At 30.6% G+C, this 18,944-nt stretch overlaps 1 protein-coding gene across 2 annotated transcripts in view; it reads left to right on the top strand.

Annotated features, from left to right (window-relative positions):
* The window catches only part of LOC111712522 (acid sphingomyelinase-like phosphodiesterase 3b), a 44,735-nt gene extending 26,127 nt beyond the window's left edge, over positions 1–18,608 (top strand). For both annotated transcript variants that reach the window (XM_023487164.1, XM_023487163.1), the window contains exons 11-20: positions 1,687–1,760; positions 2,402–2,497; positions 2,618–2,709; positions 4,730–4,827; positions 10,182–10,227; positions 11,923–12,004; positions 12,267–12,364; positions 14,365–14,430; positions 15,635–15,754; positions 17,800–18,608. In XM_023487164.1, coding sequence (XP_023342932.1) covers positions 1,687–1,760; positions 2,402–2,497; positions 2,618–2,709; positions 4,730–4,827; positions 10,182–10,227; positions 11,923–12,004; positions 12,267–12,364; positions 14,365–14,430; positions 15,635–15,754; positions 17,800–17,923 — 896 coding nt within the window. In that variant the 3' untranslated portion in view covers positions 17,924–18,608. The remainder of the gene's footprint in view (positions 1–1,686; positions 1,761–2,401; positions 2,498–2,617; positions 2,710–4,729; positions 4,828–10,181; positions 10,228–11,922; positions 12,005–12,266; positions 12,365–14,364; positions 14,431–15,634; positions 15,755–17,799) is intronic.
* The last annotated feature ends 336 nt before the right edge of the window (positions 18,609–18,944 follow it).

Raw genomic sequence — 18,944 nt, 5'->3', positions numbered from 1 at the left:
TAAAGTTTTGCTTCGTTAGAAAATCCTGAGATAAACGTTTCATATTTTGTTAAACCTAAAAGCCTATAGGCGTTATACCATTTTTATTATTAGTTAAAGAAGCCACAACATTTAAATTACATTTTGATCTTTTAGTAGGTATTAAAAACTTTTTGTTTTTAAACAATTGATGGTTGATCGATTTTTCACTTTTTCTCCCCTAGTGTGTGGACGGGATATATTATAAGAACTTGGCGTAAAAAAAAATAATTAAAAATTTGAAAAATGACGAGCTGAAAGCTTTTTAAAAAAAATAGATAACATGTCGATCGTAAGACCGATAACAAACATTCTCAAATCCATCTTAAAACAGTGAATTCAAAAAAGTTGATTTTGCAGGGATTGGTTAATTATTTAGTCAGCTAGAGACAAACAACTAAATTAATCTACAGATTCCCCCCCCCGAATTAGAAAAAGTTGATTTTGCAGGGATTGGTTAATTATTTAGTCAGCTGGAGACAAACAACTAAATTAATCTACAGATACCCCCCCCCCCCCAGAAAAAGTGTGCCAGGAAGGTTTTAATATTAATATATGTTCATTTAAAAATGTGATTTATATCTGTTTAGATTTATCATATCAATTATAAAAGATAGGAGTTTTAAAGATGCATTCAGAAGTAAATTTTTTTGTAAAAATGTTCCTAATTAATTCTCTTGTAAGGTAAACTTTTAATGCGATAGTATTTAAAATGAAAACAGTTATAAGCTAATCAACAAGAAGATGAGAGAAGGGGGGGGGGAGCTCCAATTTTTAGGTCAAGATTACAAAATAAATATTACAAAAAATCAAAGTTTATCTTTATCTTTTGGTGCGCACTCCACTTTGTAAACAGTAGCATGTTCTACATTCAAAGGAAAACATTCTTTAAAGAGACATTTCAAAATTTGCTGATTAAGCAAAGCAAATGTTGCAATTCAATAAACACCAGACTTTATCCCGGGATATACAGGGTGTCCAGCACCAGACTTTAACCTGGATTATACAGGGTGTCCAGCACCAGATTTTATCCCGGGATATACAGGGTGTCCAGCACCAGACTTTATCCCGGGATATACAGGGTGTCCAGCACCAGACTTTATCCAGGGATATACAGGGTGTCTAACACAGAACCCCGCCCCCCCCACCTCTCTCCAAAATATTAGATCAAAACTGCCAAATCCAGATATGGTTAATAACCATCGAAGAAAAGACATATTTCCTTATGTAATGGAACTGAAGCTACATCTTTATTTCCCCCATTAAATTAATATTCTTTTCAGGAAAATTTCTGAGAAAATTCCCCTAAAAGTAATTTGCAATTAAACCGTGGTTAGTGACTAGTAATTACGCGTAGACTGCAATTTTAAACAACCGTTTATAGTTAGAGAATTATTAAAATATAGTTTACAAAATACAACTATACGTATTTTAAACAACCGTTTATAGTTAAAGAATTATTGAAATACAGTTTACAAAATACAACTATACGTATTTTAAACAACCGTTTATAGTTAAAGAATTATTGAAATGTAATTTACAAAATACAATTATACATATTTTAAACAACCGTTTATAGCTGGAGAATTATTGAAATGTAATTTACAGAATACAATTATACGTATTTATGATACGTGGAAACTATATACTACTTATTTATTTGTTAAGGTGGTTATTACAAAGTGGAATTAGCTGGTAGACGACTTAACCTTGTGGGACTTAATACAGGACTTTGGTTAAAGGTATTTACTCTAAACTCAAATAGGATTTATTTTTGGAATTTGGGTAAGGTATTTTTTACACTTAAAGGGAGTGTTTGCGAAAAATGAAAGGTGTATGGGCTTACGGTGAAAAATAAGCGCTTTTGATCGCTACTAATCTTACTTCTATTCGATATCATGAGTCGCTTTTAACAATTTTCTTCTTCCAGACGCCACAGATAGAAGTAAGATTAGTAGCGATCAAAAGCGTTTATTTTTTGCCGTAAGCCTATATATTCTTTCATTTTTTGCGAACACTCCCTTTAAAAGGAAAGACCGCCTAGACTAGGTTGTTGAGCTGAGATTGCATTATCGGAGAGACATTTTTCCGAATTCATTTAAAACCTCTGAGCCATTTTTATTGTAGATAATTGTTCAGCATGAGCGCAAATTCAATATTTAAAATCCTCCTATATTGTCCATTCTGGAGGGATGATTTTGAGAATAGTTTTTTCTTTAATTGTTTAATAACGACAATGCTAATGTGTAGGATACTGAGAGAGGGTAGTATACAGGAGGGGATCCTGGACTCCAGTTCTCTATATCTCTATAGCTCTATATCTCTATATATCTATATCTCTATATCTCTATATCTCTATATCTCTATATCTCAATAACTCTAGGATACTGAGAGAGGGAGGTATACAGGAGGGGACCCTGGACTCCAGTTCTCTTGGCTAGAACAAGTTCTACAAAAAGCTCGAGAAAAACAGCAAACTGTAAGCTCATTTTTTATACTTTTTTTTATAAAATGTGAAGAAAAAAGGGATTTTTGATTAACATGCTAGATAAAACAAAAGAGCTTTTTCAAGAAGATAAAATAAAATACATTTTTTTAGGTAATAATTTTTGGCCATACTCCTCCTGGAGTTTTTGAGATTGGGAGCCATAATCAAGCGCAATACTGGTATCATCCCGTTTACAACTCTAGGTACAGTTGGTCATATTGAACAATACCTGAAAAGTGAGTTCCCTCAAAAAATGTCAGCTATAGCTAATTTATATAAATATATGTAAATAAAACTTAGGGTTGATAATCGTTTTTGAAAACGATCGTTAAACGATTGTTTTTTTTGTTGTTTACTTTTTAATCGTTTCCAAAAACGATTGTTTCGTTTTCGGAAAAAATGACCGTTTTTAAAAACGACCACTCGTTTTGAACTTTTAGAAAACGAATAACGATCGTGTATATAAAACCGATTTGCGACAGTTTTTTTACGATTGTTTTTAAAAGAAGGCCACTTCTGAAAAAAAACGATTGTTATTGAAAATAAAAATCTTATTGACACATATGTTAATGATCGTTAACGCAGGGTCGTCGTTAACGATCGTTAACGAAAGGTTGTAGTTAACGATCTTTAACGAAACGACGAACTTCATAAAAACAGTCGTTTTAGGAAAAACGGTCGTTTTTGAAAAAAGTTAAATGCAACTTTATTGAATTTCGTTTTACATGAAGTTAAAAAGTTGTGGGGGAGCTAAAACTTCTTGATATTTTCATAAGAACTACTCAATGATAAGTACAGATGCCCTCAAGGTCGGTTTCCTCTCTCCGTTAACGATCGTAAACAAAGGGTCGTCGCTAACGATCATTAACGAAACGACGATTTGATAAAAATTATCGTTTTTAAAAACGTTATTTTTTTTAAAACGAATTTAAAAAAAAAAAACGATCATTTTTAAAAACGATTGTTTGTTTTCGATTTTTCGTCGTCGTTTTCATAACGAAACGATCGTTTTTCAAAGAAATGAAAACATTTATTTCCCTACTTACACTATGCCACATTTTGACCTTGACAGAAAATAATACGAAACAACGAACCAAAAACGATTAAAAAAGCGCTTTAAACAGTCGTTTTGATTTGTTTTTCATGCAAAATATTCGCGAAATAAGCAATGCAAAAATTTCTCAAGAATATTTTTTTTGCGAAATTTTGCTCCTTTTTCGCTTTTTTTGTTTTATTCATTTTTGCGAAAAATGCTAAATTTCTCGAAAAATTTTGCACAGTACGGATGAAATTTTTGCATTTTTTCGCGAAACGTTTCATTCGCTGCAAACCATAGGCAGACCCAAATCTAAAACTGCCAAAATTTGAAAATTATGAAATTATATTGATGCACTTTGACCGGTTAAGAAGCTTCACAATTCCAGATCCCTGGCCCATTTCTCTACCAGTAGTAATATGTCTCCTCTATAGATTTAATTTAATATTGTTTATATACCCACATTAACGTTGCAGTACTATAAACAATGAAACCTGTTTGGGTTATAGAGATAATTAAAATCAATACAGCTTTATTAACATACAGTGTTACTTAAATGATGACCTGAATTCCGTACAATAGCATCATCTATTATTTCGTTTTTAATGAGATTTTTTATTTTGGGGAAAAAAGTTCCATTAAAAAAGCAAAAAAAGAATGAACAAAATCTCTATTATTTTTTTCTGCGGTCTAATCCTTTTTGGGTCACCATGGGTTTCGTTAGCAGAGAACGGTCGTTTTTTAAGTTACGAACGGTATTTCCTGTTTACTATTAAAAATAAATAAATTTACTTGTTCTACACCCCTTTTTCATTAAAAGTTAAATATTTGTTTTTTCTATTTTCCATTTTATAAATTTAATCTCTAAAACATTAATGTTTATGTGTTGGAAAGATTGGTTATACTAATCTATTTTCCTCTCTCTGTTTGTTTTAAAAGTTTTGCTTCGTTTTTTTACTTTTTAATCTTTTCTTTCCCCTAAAATATACTTGTACCATTGCCTGGGAAAACCTCAGCTGGGATATAAGGAAGGAGAAGCCTAGAGATATTGAGGCAACAACTTTTGTTTTAGAAGAAGTGCTTAGCGCCGCTTCGGCTGAACTCAATATATAATGCATAAACTTTTATATTTCATATTAGGTTATATACACCATTGATTGATTGATTGATATAATGTTATTGCTTAGATATAACCGGTTGGTACTGCAGTATTCTGATGTGATAGTAGGACAGTTCTTTGGACATCAAAACACAGACACATTTAGAATCTTTAGAGATGGAAAAAGTAAGTATTGGTCTTTTGTTTTTGAACAGTTCGGGACTGTGCGCGTATCAAGTGAATCTCCGTTTTAAAAAAATAGCATGCCCGATTTACACCGGTACCCTTCAAACCGTCATCTGTTCAATAATGTTTTGAAAATAACGCTTAAGTCTGATAGTTTCTTTCACTGTTTCTGAAATTCACGTTTTAAAAAATTTAAAATAATAATCAGTTTTTCAAAATAAAAAGTTATAATTATAATTTCATTTTTGCGATGAAAATAAATTGAACTTGATTTTTTTATATTTAATACTGAATAACATGTTTTATTGTGTGAAAAAATTGCTGAACATATCAAAAGTTGATTTGAATTTTTGCCATCTAATTGCCATTCCCCATTTTCATCTATTTTCGAATTTTGCTCTTACTTTTCTTCAATCGGTCTATTTGATGGCTGTAGGATATAAACCTAATGACCATAAAACCAACATTATTGGCGACAAAAAACCCATAAAAACCAAATATGTTGATATTTATTTAAAAAGACAATTTGCCACCCCACCGCTTTTCTTAAAGAAAATTGATTCATACACAAATAGTTAAAAATTGAAAGGGAAACAGTATTCTTCCTGTACAATACAGTACAGTATAGTACAGTAAAGAACATTAAAATTTTACAGTGCCATACAGTACATTAACATTTACAGTGCAATACCATACATTACAGTACAATACAGTAAAGTACAGTACAGTAAAGTGCAGTACAGTACTGTACATTACAGTACAGCACTGTAGAGTACAGTACAGTACAGTTTATAAACAGAACAGTACAGTATAGAACAGTACAATGCAGTGCAGTACAGTACAGTACAGTATAGTACAGTACAGTTTGTTTACATAGCAGAATAATAATATTATAATTATCAATCAATTAATTAATTAATTACCTTTTAACAAATGCTATATTTTCCGAGCCCAGAACTAATTGAATAATGGCAGGCCCACCATTATATTAACAAATACAATAGGAAAAGAAACATTGAGGAAGAAAAATAAGATTAAAGGGACTGTAAGCGTAATTTCAAGTGAGCCTACATGCTAAGAATGTAATGTCAGATTGACATCGGTCCCATTGACAGATATTGTTTTTTTTAGGTTTAAACGTATTTCAAATTATTGATATTGATATGTAATTCATACTTGATCTGAGCTGAAAACTTTAGAATTTTGGATATCGAGATTATTTCTTGATCCTCTCTTTTTGCTAATTTGAAGACTAATTTAGTCTTTAGACTAACTTCTAGAGATTAGAGATGCGCTCTTTAACTTTTGAAACCCGGTTTTAAATTTCCCGCAGTTTTGTGGTGTCATATCAATTGAACCAATGATCGATTGAACGAACGTAAGTTTTGGATTAATTTGTATTAAGACCAATGTTTAAAAGAACTATAGTTCTTAAATGTGATAAAATATGTTTTTTGATATGTTCATATTAACATGATTAAATTCATATTTGTTTGATTGCTCTAAAACTTATCTTTATTAATGTAGTAGGAAATGTGATATCCAACGAGAGCGGATTAAAAATAAAAATAAAAAGTTTCCACAGTATATATTCCGATTAAGCGATCAGGATTAAGGGCATCCAATTCTAAAGTTTTCAGCTCAGACAAAGCTTTTAAAGCAACCATGTGAATCTGACATTGCCATTTTTTCAAATCAAACTTTCAGTCCCTTTAAAGGGCACTTTAATTACTAACGCATGCATCATGTCTGTAGTCTCTGTTAGTAGATGTGTAAAAATGATTGTTGAAGCTTTTATGTAGGAAAGATTTAAAAAGTGGGAAATCTTATAGATAGATAGATAGATAGATAGATAGATAGATAGATAGATAGATAGATAGATAGATAGATAGATAGATAGATAGATAGATAGATATATAGATAGATATATAGATAGATAGATAGATAGACAGATAGATAGATAGATAGATAGATAGATAGATAGATAAGATACCATTCAAGCAGGAAGATTTAGAAACTTTATTCTTCTGATTGGGTTTAATAGACCGAACCAGGCATACTCTGATATATAGATAGATAGATAGATAGATTCAAACTAGATAGATAGATAGATAGATAGATAGATAGATAGATAGATAGATAGATAGATAGATAGGTAGATAGATAGATTCAAATATATAGGTTATACTATATAGATTATAGATAGATAGATAGATGGATAGATTTAAATTATATAGATTATAGATAGATTGATAAATTTATACTATATAGATTATAGATAGATAGATAAGTTTATACTATAAATATTATAGATAGATAGATAGATAAATACATAGATTCAAAATCACGGACAGAAGGTTTGATGACTCCTCTACTCCCCAACACAAAGTTGCAAATAAATGGATTTATTTCAAACCTACAAAATACAGTTTTGATAAAAATGAAATATTGGTTTTAAATCGTTTTTAATGTTTAATGGGATAACTTACTAGTTGATTGTGTCTGGGGTAAATAAGGAGTAATTAAGGATCGGAGGATGTGATTGGATCAGTCTAAACATTTGGATATTACTACTGAAAATAAAATTCAGGTTGTTTAAGTCACGCAAATCTGCCCCTTTAGTAAAAGTAAATTCAACCTGTATGAAGCATAAAGTCTGACCGCCTCAACCTTTTTGCACCGGCTAGTCCTGTCCATAGATCTAGGTACAGCACAAACTGGGACCGGAAAGGTTGACCAGGCTCGGAAATTTAAATGTACTTTGCGTGCTACCCGTGAAGTAGAATTGCTCTGGATTGCAGAATTATTCAAGGATTTAAGTATTCACTAGTTAAAAAGTTTAACTATCCAATTTGTTGTCTTTGTCATCGAGTATCGAGGTAAATGCCGGAATATTTCCATGTTTTAGACTAATCCAAAATAAGGGGAGGAAGGGTAGAAAAGACGACCTTACACTGGACAGAGATAGGAGTCAGATTTATTTGTGACAAGAGTATAAGGGCCGGGATAGATTGATACAATATAGCTTATAGATAGATTTATAGATTACAAATAGATAGATAGATTCATACTATATAAATTATGGATAGATAGATACATATATTCATACCATATAGATTATAAATAGATAGATTGATAGATTCAACATATATAGAATAAAGATGGAAAGATAGACTAATACGATATAGATTAGAGCGAGATAGACAGATTTATTATAATATATAGATTATAAAGACATAGATAGGTTCATACAATAATAGATTTTAGATGAACAGATAGATTCATACTTATATAGAGTATAAATCGAAAGATAAATTCATACTTTGATAGATTTTAGAAAGATAGATTTATACTTTATAGATTATAGAGAGACCACTATCACTAAACGCTACTTTACATCTTCGGTCTGTGTACTCCAAATTGCTTCAGAACGCACCGAAAGCTGAGTTGAAGTAAATTTGACTTCCTAGAAAGCAAAAGTTAATGATAAAAAAATAAGTGACAAGCGCCCTTCAAATCTACTACATATATATATGCATATATATATATAAAATGAAAAATAAATTTGGTTTCAAAGGAACTGATTTTTTTCCACAAATTCTGATTTTCAAATCACTATATCTTTGCAGCCTGGTTGTGTTAATCTTAGTTATTTCAAACTATCATTATTTGATCTAAAATAATTCATAGTTTGAAATATCTAAGGTCTCCGACATTTAAATGCAAAGATATAGGGATAAGAATTTCAGAGTTTGTGACAAAAACTAAATTCCTTTATTAGGATAATGGTAATAAAGTAAGATTGTAAATCGTTCATAACCGTTTTCAACTGAACAACCCTTTAAAGTTTTGAATTGCGTATTTTTCAATTTCCTTAGGTTTCTTTAGACTGAAGCCAACCTACGCACTTACTGTATTTTTCTATTTAAAAATAGATATTTTTTACAATGTTTTTCCATTTTTTATTGACAACGAGGCGGGGGAGGGGAAGGTTAAGGAGTAGGGGCCGGTATAATGAATATAAATTCTTTATAGATAAAGTTCATATATAATATATATACATATATGAATATGTAAGTATAACCAAATCTTATAACTAAAGCTGGGCATAAAACAATTTCTTTAATATATTTGTTATGTTCGTCTGTTACCGAGACTTTATCCTTTTAAAACTTTTGTTCGTTTACAAGCTTGCGAATACCTAATCTATCACGATCTGATAAAAGGGTTTAGATATCAAATTAAAAAAAAAAATAATTTGATTTGGCATTAAATGAATTACAAATAGCTTTTTAATTAACGGGCAGGTTATAATGATTTTGAACTGAGACAGAATTTAATGAGTTTGCCGATTCAAATTTGAATCACCGATTTGAATCTTTAACTTTGAATCAGTGGTTTAAATTTGAACCGACAGTAGGTTGTTCAGCAAAATAGTTCAAATTAATTAATGTTGGTCTCTGAAGTCAAAACTTCGGGATCAGGCATTGATCTCCTGCAGTTTAATAATTAGTTTAATTCTTCTCGTTATCTATTGAATGTAATATCCTGTAGGGATAACTAAAATGAAGGTATCAAGTATTGATGTTTACAATATGTAATAGTGCCCACGTAGGATATCAAGATCTAGCGTTCAAGATTAGCAATTTCCTCGCAATAGTTCCGAAATCTGACCATATAACGATTGTTTCCGGAATTTGTTCGTAATTTCTTAAAATTTCCGTTCGTTAGCGGAACGTATCCAGCCCTGCTTATATTTACGAGTGAGAAACAACAAACACTAAACTAGAAATTCATTATGTTGTGTTTTTATCATAACCATATACATATACATATACATATACATATACATATACATATACATATACATATACATATACATATACATATACATATACATATACAAATACATAACCATATACATATACATATACATATACATATACATATACATATACATATACAGCAGAAATAGGAGGCATAATTGCCACGCACCTCTGACCCTCTAGTAAAAGTAAATTCAACCTAAAGTCTGACCGCGTCAATCTTGTTGCACCGGCTAGTCCTATTGAGTATCTACTTTATTTACCCTATGTCTGGGTGAAACAGTACAAACTGGGACAGGATAGGTTGACCCGGCTCGGAAATTCAAATGTACTGCGGCTACCCGTGTTACATGATTTATACAATTATACACTTGTTTGTTTAATAAAATGAGAATATATTCCCAATTGTTGTTTTAAATGCTACCGTTGTTCATGATTAATGTTTAAACGTAAGGAGACTGCAAACTACAAAGGGACTCTGCAGCAAAAAGATGGAGAAAAAAAAATATAATTTTTCTTTTTCTTCAGGAAATCCTGTTTCATGGGCGTTAATTTCTCCAGCTGTGTCTCCAAGGTAAATGATTAAAAAATAAAGAAAAAAGGATTAAATTTAAATCTAGCTTTTAAACAATTTTTTACAATATTTTGTTCATTTGTACAGGAATAACTAGACAACTCTGGAATAGGAAGACTACTTTAGAAGCAAGATATAACTTTAAAGAGTACTATATTGTGCAGTGTAAACAGACCCATTTCACTAAGTTAGGGATTAAATAAGCTTAACTATTTGCTTAGTAACAACATCAAATGTTTTAAAGAAACTTAGATTCGATAGAATCCTTTAACATTATAATATAATCTGATTAAAATTCTGGATTAGAAATGGAATGATATGAATAGCTAAAATGTTTATTTTAAACAATGTCTTAAAATAAATGTTCAAAATACTATCAGTACACACATTACACATATCACATTTTACATAATTAAAAAAAAAACATAGACTTTGCCAATAAAAGAAACTTAACAATACTTCAAAATCAAATTATCTAATCCGTATATATCTTTGTAACCTGATCAGGTAGTTTATTATTTTTATTTTATTTTAATTGAGGCTCTTTGTTGGCTAACTATAAGTAATTTAGACAAATCATTCAAGGGGTTTATGAGCTATGATCGGACAAACAAACAGATAGACAGACAAACATAAAGATATTTTGGAAAATTTGAAAACCCCATTTATTCTTCATGCTTTACGAATGTTTAACTGTAAAATAAAATTAGAAAATTCGAAAATTTGAAATTTAACATTTAGTTCATTATTTTGTGAGTGATAACTGTCACCTATAAACAGTATAATATCCGGGGGTAATTTCCTCAATTAGGGAAATTAGTTTTGAATCTGAAAAGGTTTAAACAAATCCAATGTAAAGGGATCATTTTTAGTAACCATTTCTAGTAAAGATTGTAATAGTTAAACAATATTTTCATGAGACTGGAGAGACGACTTCACAACTTTGAATCAGCCTTTTTTCTAATATTTGTGGTTGCTTAAAGGGAGTGACCAGCAATGCATGGTAATTGAACTGAGAATGCAGTATATTGTGGAGAATTTTTTAAGAATATAAGATAATAAGAATCAATTTTTATTTTCTCAACCTGTTCCTAAACAAGTAATTGGTTTACTTTAATAATTTAAGAAAAATTGATTCTCCACCCAAGACCAAATGGAAAATTTTGAACCTTGACTTTACGCTCAAACTTAGTAATTAATTATACATCTTTAAAACGTTTTATATGTTTCAATTGAATCCAAAAAAAAATTCCCTACAATGCTACATTCTCAGTTCAACTACCATACATTGCCGGTCACTCCATTTAAAGCCAAACATGTCACTTTATTTTTCTTTTATAAAACTAAACAAATACGATTATGTCGGAAGTATGTTTATGTCGGAAGTACGTTAATGTCGGAAGCACGTTCTATCGGAAGTACGTTTAACTCGGAAGTACGTTTATGTCGGAAGACCAAATTGAACCACATCAAAAAGTCTCCTGTTAAAGCCTCATGCTTTAGAGTTAACCCTGTAATTAAATAGAAAATCTAAATTATGTTTGAAATGTGAATTTTTCCAGAAAAATAATATGATTCTTTTTTCTACAAAACAGAACAGTTTCACACATTAAGTTGTTTATAAAAATAAACGGTCTTTCAATATTTTTTTTTTCTTTTAAACAGTCCCTATTATATTTTCAATTTTTTGTTTAGAACTGTTCTGAATGGAGAACCTGATTTAGTAGTTTCCAGTCCTTCTCTTCGTCTATATAGATATAGTACATACGATGGGAAGGTACAGTACATAAAATTGTAAGTTACAATCCTGGTGGCCGAAATTGGCAACTTATCATTTCCTTTTGTGGGACAAAATAATCCACAAATCAATATTTTCGATAATTTCTTAATAAAAAGTCATTTTAAAATTTGGTTGAGAGAAATATTGAAATAGAATATATCAATATTATTTACGAATTTTTTTTTAAATATAATAAAACGCAAAAAATAACGCAATTTTCTGTTTTTCCCGAGCCCTCGCTTTTAATATTTATTTTTAGATCCTTGACTATTCACAGTTTACACTGTCCTTGGATGATTCTAATTCTGGTGGTGTACCACAGTGGAAACTACAGTACAATTTCTCTTCACAGTACAGGAACATACCATATTAAATACAAAGTCAATAAAAAAATACCTCCCGAGTTTCCTTTTTGAGGGTCTATACATTTGTTATGCATGTAATAATGTAAGAATTAGAAAATTAAAGGACAAAATTTGCTAAACAAAATTGAATTACTCATATTCACAAAACCCAGGTTCTGACAATTTGTTTCATGACTTGTCTTAAATTTCGAATTTAGTGTCAGTACACATAAAAATAAGCTTGTGAGGTAGGTAAAATAGACCTAAGATAGGCTGGGCACTGTAAAAAGTCTGGTAGCGTCCCTAAGGTATAAGGGGTCGGTCTGGATTGAATTCAAATTGACCCTCGTCCAAAATGAGTTGTTTGTACTGTATGCATACGTACATAAAGATATAGACGACAACATGTGATAAAAAAACAAACAATTTAATTGTCTCTTTTGTGTGACATTATTGTCGAATAAGAGATAATATAGAGATATAATGGCTTTCCGAATGTTCCGCATATATTGCAATATCTCACCTATATATAATGGCTGTCCGAATGTTCCGCATATACTGCAATATCTCGCCTATAAAGCAATATAGAGATATAATGGCTGTCCGAATGTTCGCATAGCTGTGTTTTTCTCAGTTGCGTTCATAAACGGATGGCATGCAAACAAAAGTTAAGTCAAACTCAAAAAAACGAGTTCTTTATCACATTTTAATGCAAGATTTTGCCTATTTTAAGACTGGTCTATAACAGTCAAATTATACGTAAGATAAAGTTCTATTCTAAAGCACATTAGTCTTTTTAATCCAATGGCACATTGAGAGAGTGGGAAAAAGTTCTGCGATATATTAGAACATAGTTCCGGAAGTATTTTTGTTTCAAATGATTAAAAAGATTGTAAACAAGGCTCGTGGTATTTCTGAGGTGGTGCAGAAGGGCCGGGTCAGAGCAATTACTTTTTACTCTTTTTACTTTAAGTTATAATAATATTATTTCACCATAGAGGAATTCTAATATGTCAGAAACATATAATTCCTATCTGCACTCTCATAAGTTATATATGCCTTCTTGTCAAATAGAAAGAGGAATATGAACCTAACCAGCCCCCCCCCCCCTCCAACAAAAATAAAAGTTGTCAGTGGATTTATTAGGTTCGTCAGGATTTTGCATTTTTTTTAAATCTTATTTTCAACAGTGATATGACATTAAACTCTGTAAAGGGAGTAACCGGCAATGTATGGTAGTTGATATGAGAATGCTTGTATTTAAGAGTAAATTTTTTAGGATTCATAATAGAAGTTTTTACGTTGCATATTTGTTGAGCAAGTGCGCAAATTCAATCTTTAAAATCCTCATAGATTGTCTATTTTGGAAGAATGATTTAGAGAAAAATGTAACAAACAATATACGTTGTTTAAGAACAGACTGAGAATAAAAAAAATTAAAAATTAATGTCTTATTGTTCACAAACATTTTCTGTAGATTTCCTTCAAATTTTATTGAAATTCCGACTTTTGAAGAATTTGAAGAAATCTGCGAACAAATTTGTAAAGAATAAGAACTTTTATATAATGATGAAAAGGAATTATTTAATTCTAACATTGATTTATTGAGAAATATTGAGAAATATGTTCCTAAGCATCCAATTAGTTTACTATAGAATTTTTGTTACATTTTTCGTCATCGTTTTTGACTAATTTTCAAAAACCTGATTTTCAAAATTATCTCTCCAGGATAGACAATAAAGGAGGATTTAAAAATTGAATTTGCACTCTTGCTGAACAAATATACACTGTAAAAACGTCTCATAGGTCTTTAATATGAATGCTAAAATATTTCTTAACAAAACTGCATTCTCAGTTCAACTACCATACATTGCCGGTCACTCCCTTAAAAGTTCACTCCGTTCTTTTTCCTGTAATAAGAGTTAATTCTTTAATGTTCTTTAATGTAGGTAATTGTCAATTAATTTTTAAAAAATTGTTTCTTACTATTTTTATGAGTACGTTTTCCTTTAGTAATATTGGTGGAATATCTCCTGAATCATTGGATCTATTATATACTAAACTTCAGTCCAATACCAGGTACACTATACAATTTATACAGGGTGTCAACAAAACGGTCTTTGAGACATCGTCACCATGGTTTGATTTCGGAAACCAATGGAGCATTTCCGATCGATTTCTACCTATTTAAGAGGTATTTAAGATGTATTTAAGAGGTATTTAAGAGGTATTTAAGAGGTATTTAAGAGGTATTTAAGAGGTATTTAAGAGGTATTTAAGAGGTATTTAAGAGGTATTTAGCACTAAAATTAAGGAAGTATTAACTTATAGCTATCAACGTCCTGCTTCACCTAACAAAGGCAGAGGCTTCCAAGCCCGTACATCAATATCTGATTGTCGATTTCTGTTTGGCTAGGCTTAAACAAGGCATGCCGGCCGGCTAAAAGTACGATACAGGGGTAATATTAATCCGTTCAGGATTTGTGTCTCCGCCTTAACACTGTAGGGCTGGGCACGTTTCAACTTTTTCTAGCCGTTTCGTTAATGGTTAGTTCCAGCCGTTAAAAAAGAGAAATTTCCGTTAGCTGTTAATTTTACAGGTAAGAACAGAATGTTCGTTCGTTAACGGCATTTTCATTTTTTTAAATAGCCTTTTTATTAATTTTTTATTAACGGCATTAACAGAAAATTTTCAACAGTTATTAACGGCTCTAGCCGTTTATGGTAACGTTATTACAAAATTAACGGCGTTAATGGAGCAAAGCACCAAACAAAAATTCGTCAATGGTTAAAAAAAAATGTTAATGACATAGCCGTTAACGGTATATTTAAGAATATTAACAGCGTTATCAGCAAAAATAATTCGTTAATGGTTAAAAAATCGTTAACAGCACAGCCGTTAACGGTATATTAAAGTATTATTGGTGTTTATGGCAAATAAAATATTGTTAACAGCTAATTTTTTTTCGAAAACGGTTAATCCATTTTGTTAACGATTTAAAAATTAACAGTTTTTGCCGTTCGTTAACGGACTCTTTCATTAATTTTCGAAAACCACCGTTTCGTTAACAGAACTTTGCCCAACCTTACTCAATAGGACCGTTGATGTCACGTGAGATTTAAAAATGGACAATTTGTTAAAATATAAACTTTGGTACGTAAGTAATACAAGATCGTTTTTTGGGACACCCTGTGTATGAATAAAAAATTCAATATATTTTTTTTCAAGTTTACAGTGTTACAAGATTTNTTTGTATCCAAGAATCATTTAAATATATTCTAGACCTGACCTTCTAGACAACTACCTGGTGTCAAACAGCCAGCTGGCCCCTTTGACCTGCGGGGCTAGCTGCCAACAAGCTCATTTCTGCTCTATCTCTAATATAGACTTTAATAATTACAGGTAGAGTTTTTATACGTCTAAATTTTTTTTGGGCTTTTAATTGTCTAGCACACAAACAGAAAGTGAGATTCCAAGCAAAGACGACAATCAACAATGGAACATTAATCTCAACAAAAGCGTGGAAGATGCAGATGTCGTTTTTCTAACTCGCAAATTTCTTATTTTTATAAATTTCTCCATTGTTTCTTAAAAGCAATACACAATTTTGCAGAAAAACCGCCATATCAAAATAAACAAGTTTAATATTCAAAAATATACAAGAGGCGGATAAACAGATTATTTTTGAGTAGAAATTCGTGATGATATTTTCTTTCTATTTTTAAATTCTCGAATTCTGATAAAAAAATTCAAATCCTTCCTAAAATCTTTTCTAATTCTGCAAATTAATCTGATAATGGTCTTACCTCAAAAAAAAGTAATTAAAAGTTTTGAATTGTGATTTATGTTTGAGTATTTCTTGCGAGTTAGAAGCTTGCAATGAAGAAAATGCAAGTTTAACTTTATTTAAAGAATCAAGTTCTTTGAAGAGATCTAAATCAGTTCGGAGAATTTATTTAACCTTTAAACAACTTCAGCCCCCCCCCTCTCTCCTTCCCTTTTCTTTCCTATAGAAAATAGCACTTAAATGTTCTTACTTGTTATATTTCCAAAGATGATCTTTCCCTCACCATTTTAGTACATGGGGGGGTCTGGAGGATATTACAAAAGTGTTGATCTCATATCTAACTTAAGGATAAAATCAGGGCTTTCACTGAACAAACGTTCAGTAAAATCGTTTGTTCAGTAAAACCATTTGTTTAAAAAAATTGTGAATTCAGTAAAAAAAAACAATAATCTTTCAAAAAAAATATTTGTTCATTCAGTGAAGAAACAATTTTTTAAAAATCTTTTGAAATATTTGTTTCTTTACTTTTTCCAAGTTTGTTTTTTAATGATTGTTTTTATTATATACTCTAAATAGTCCAAATTGCTCTTCCACCATTCGTTTTTTTTTTCTAAACAACACCATCGTTCCTGAAAATATTTTGTTCATTCACAAAAACGATGCCCATCCCTACCCAAAGTGCATCTCTATTTAGATGCCCATCTATACCCAAAGTACATCTCTATTTAGATGCCCATCTCTACCCAAAGTACATCTCTATTTAGAGGCCCATCTATACCCAAAGTACATCTCTATTTAGATGCCCATCTCTACCCAAAGTACATCTCTATTTAGATGCCCATCTAGGTCAGATGATGTTTATCAGATCTAAGTTGTAATGTAAGGAGCTAGGGTTCTACCGAAAGTATTCAGCATCGTTCTTAACAGCAAGAAATTTTAGAACGGTTTGAAACTTGATCCATCAGAGTTGTCTGTATTAGGCAAACCTTTACGATTGATTAAAAGAAAAAAAGAGTTCTAGAATTGAATGAATGAAGGAATTTTGTGGATTTTTTTGGTTTTGATTTAAATCTAAGATCCCTAATAAATGTAATTCCTTTGTCAGAGACTTTGGCACAAAGGAAATGAGTTTTAGCCACAAACTCAAATCTTCTAATCCCAATATCTTTGCAGCCTGATGGTGTAAAGCTTTGATATTTCAAACTTTGATTATTTTATCTATAAGTATTAATAATTTGAAATATCTAAGGTCTAAGACATTGGGTTACAAAGATATAGAGATTAGAAAATCAGAGTTTGTGGCAAAAATTCAATTCCTTTAACCCAGATCTTTGTCATTTTTAAATCTTGCTTTACAACTTTGTTTACAATGTAAAGGCAAATATCAAGCTATCTGGAAAACATACTTCTTGAACCCTTGCTAATATGATTTCAACAAATAACAATATTTTCGATTATTTTTTGTGTCTTCAAGGTCTTTTCCCGCCCGAACATACCAAATCCTTCAAATATTTCTTCTAAACCTCCTAAAACCACCATACGAAGCTAATTCACTCCTTTCATTATAACAATAGTCTCCTTGACGCCCACCTGGCCTAAAATTTATCCGGTATATATATATGCAGTGAAGACTTTTTTAATTGTTTTTTTTCTTATTTAGACAATGTATGATGATCTCCAGCACAGGACGGAATCTGTTCCTCAGTCATCATTGTGTATTTCTCTTTCTAGTTCTCTTCCACCAGTTCTTTTCCTTTGGATGTTCTTATTTAGACAATGTATAATGATCTCCAGCACAGGACGGAATCTTATTATCAATTACAGAAAAGCACAATTAATATTTTTATAAGGAGGACAAGTGTGTTGACAAATATTTCGTCTACTTGCTTGCTGTAGACAATCCTGCAGCAAGCAAAAATATATTTTATTTAAAAAAGAATACATATATATTATGATTCATAGCAAAGCCAAATAGTAAATTCAGAGATGGATAACAAATTTAAAATATATCAACCTGGAATTTTCTTGGCAGTGTTTTTCTAGGGTTATATAAACACTAAACATAAAAATATTAAAAGGAAATTAGTTTTTGGCCCAAACTGTGATTTCATAATCCTTATATCTTTGCGACCCCATGTCGTAGACCTCTGATATTCCAAACTATATATTCTGTTAGATAAAATAGGCTTAAATTGAAATATCAAAGATTTACACCATCAGGTTGCTAAGATATATGGCTTAGACAATTTGATATTGCAATAACTCAGTTACTTTCTAATTACACAATTTATGCAGTCCTGACACTCAAACATTTAAAATTACACAAAAAAACCTTAAAAATGATAATCATAATTTTTAAATTAATAGATAGTTCATTTTATTCTGACTTAACAAATGAAGATTTTTTTTAGGTTTTTTATGTAAAATGCTTTAGTTTTTTGGTCATTTATCCTAAAATTTTATTTAAAACCTTGAGAGAAATATTTTTAATTTTCAAAATTACCTACTGTTTGGTTTAAAGATTTAGAAAAAAAGATTTAGCTGAATTGATGAAAAAGTTATTCACATCTACCGGCCCCATTTTGTCTTTTGAAACCCCAATATGCAACTTAAAAATGTATTTAAACAGCAATGTGTAACTTATTGTATATTTGTTTATATTTGTATTTTCACTGTGATCAAATCTTGATAAATATTTATAAAAATAATAAAAAAAATCCCTCCTGTTTTTCTGTATTTTTTTCTTAAAAAATGTATAAATCATTTTTTGTAAAATTTATTATATCGTTGTTTGGTTTTTCGATT

The sequence above is a fragment of the Eurytemora carolleeae genome, unplaced genomic scaffold (assembly GCF_000591075.1).
Source record: "Eurytemora carolleeae unplaced genomic scaffold, Eaff_2.0 scaffold1277, whole genome shotgun sequence".
Taxonomy (NCBI): Eukaryota; Metazoa; Arthropoda; class Copepoda; order Calanoida; family Temoridae; genus Eurytemora; species Eurytemora carolleeae.
The sequence above is the reverse complement of the archived record's forward strand: the minus strand, read 5'-3'. Positions and strand labels throughout refer to the sequence as shown.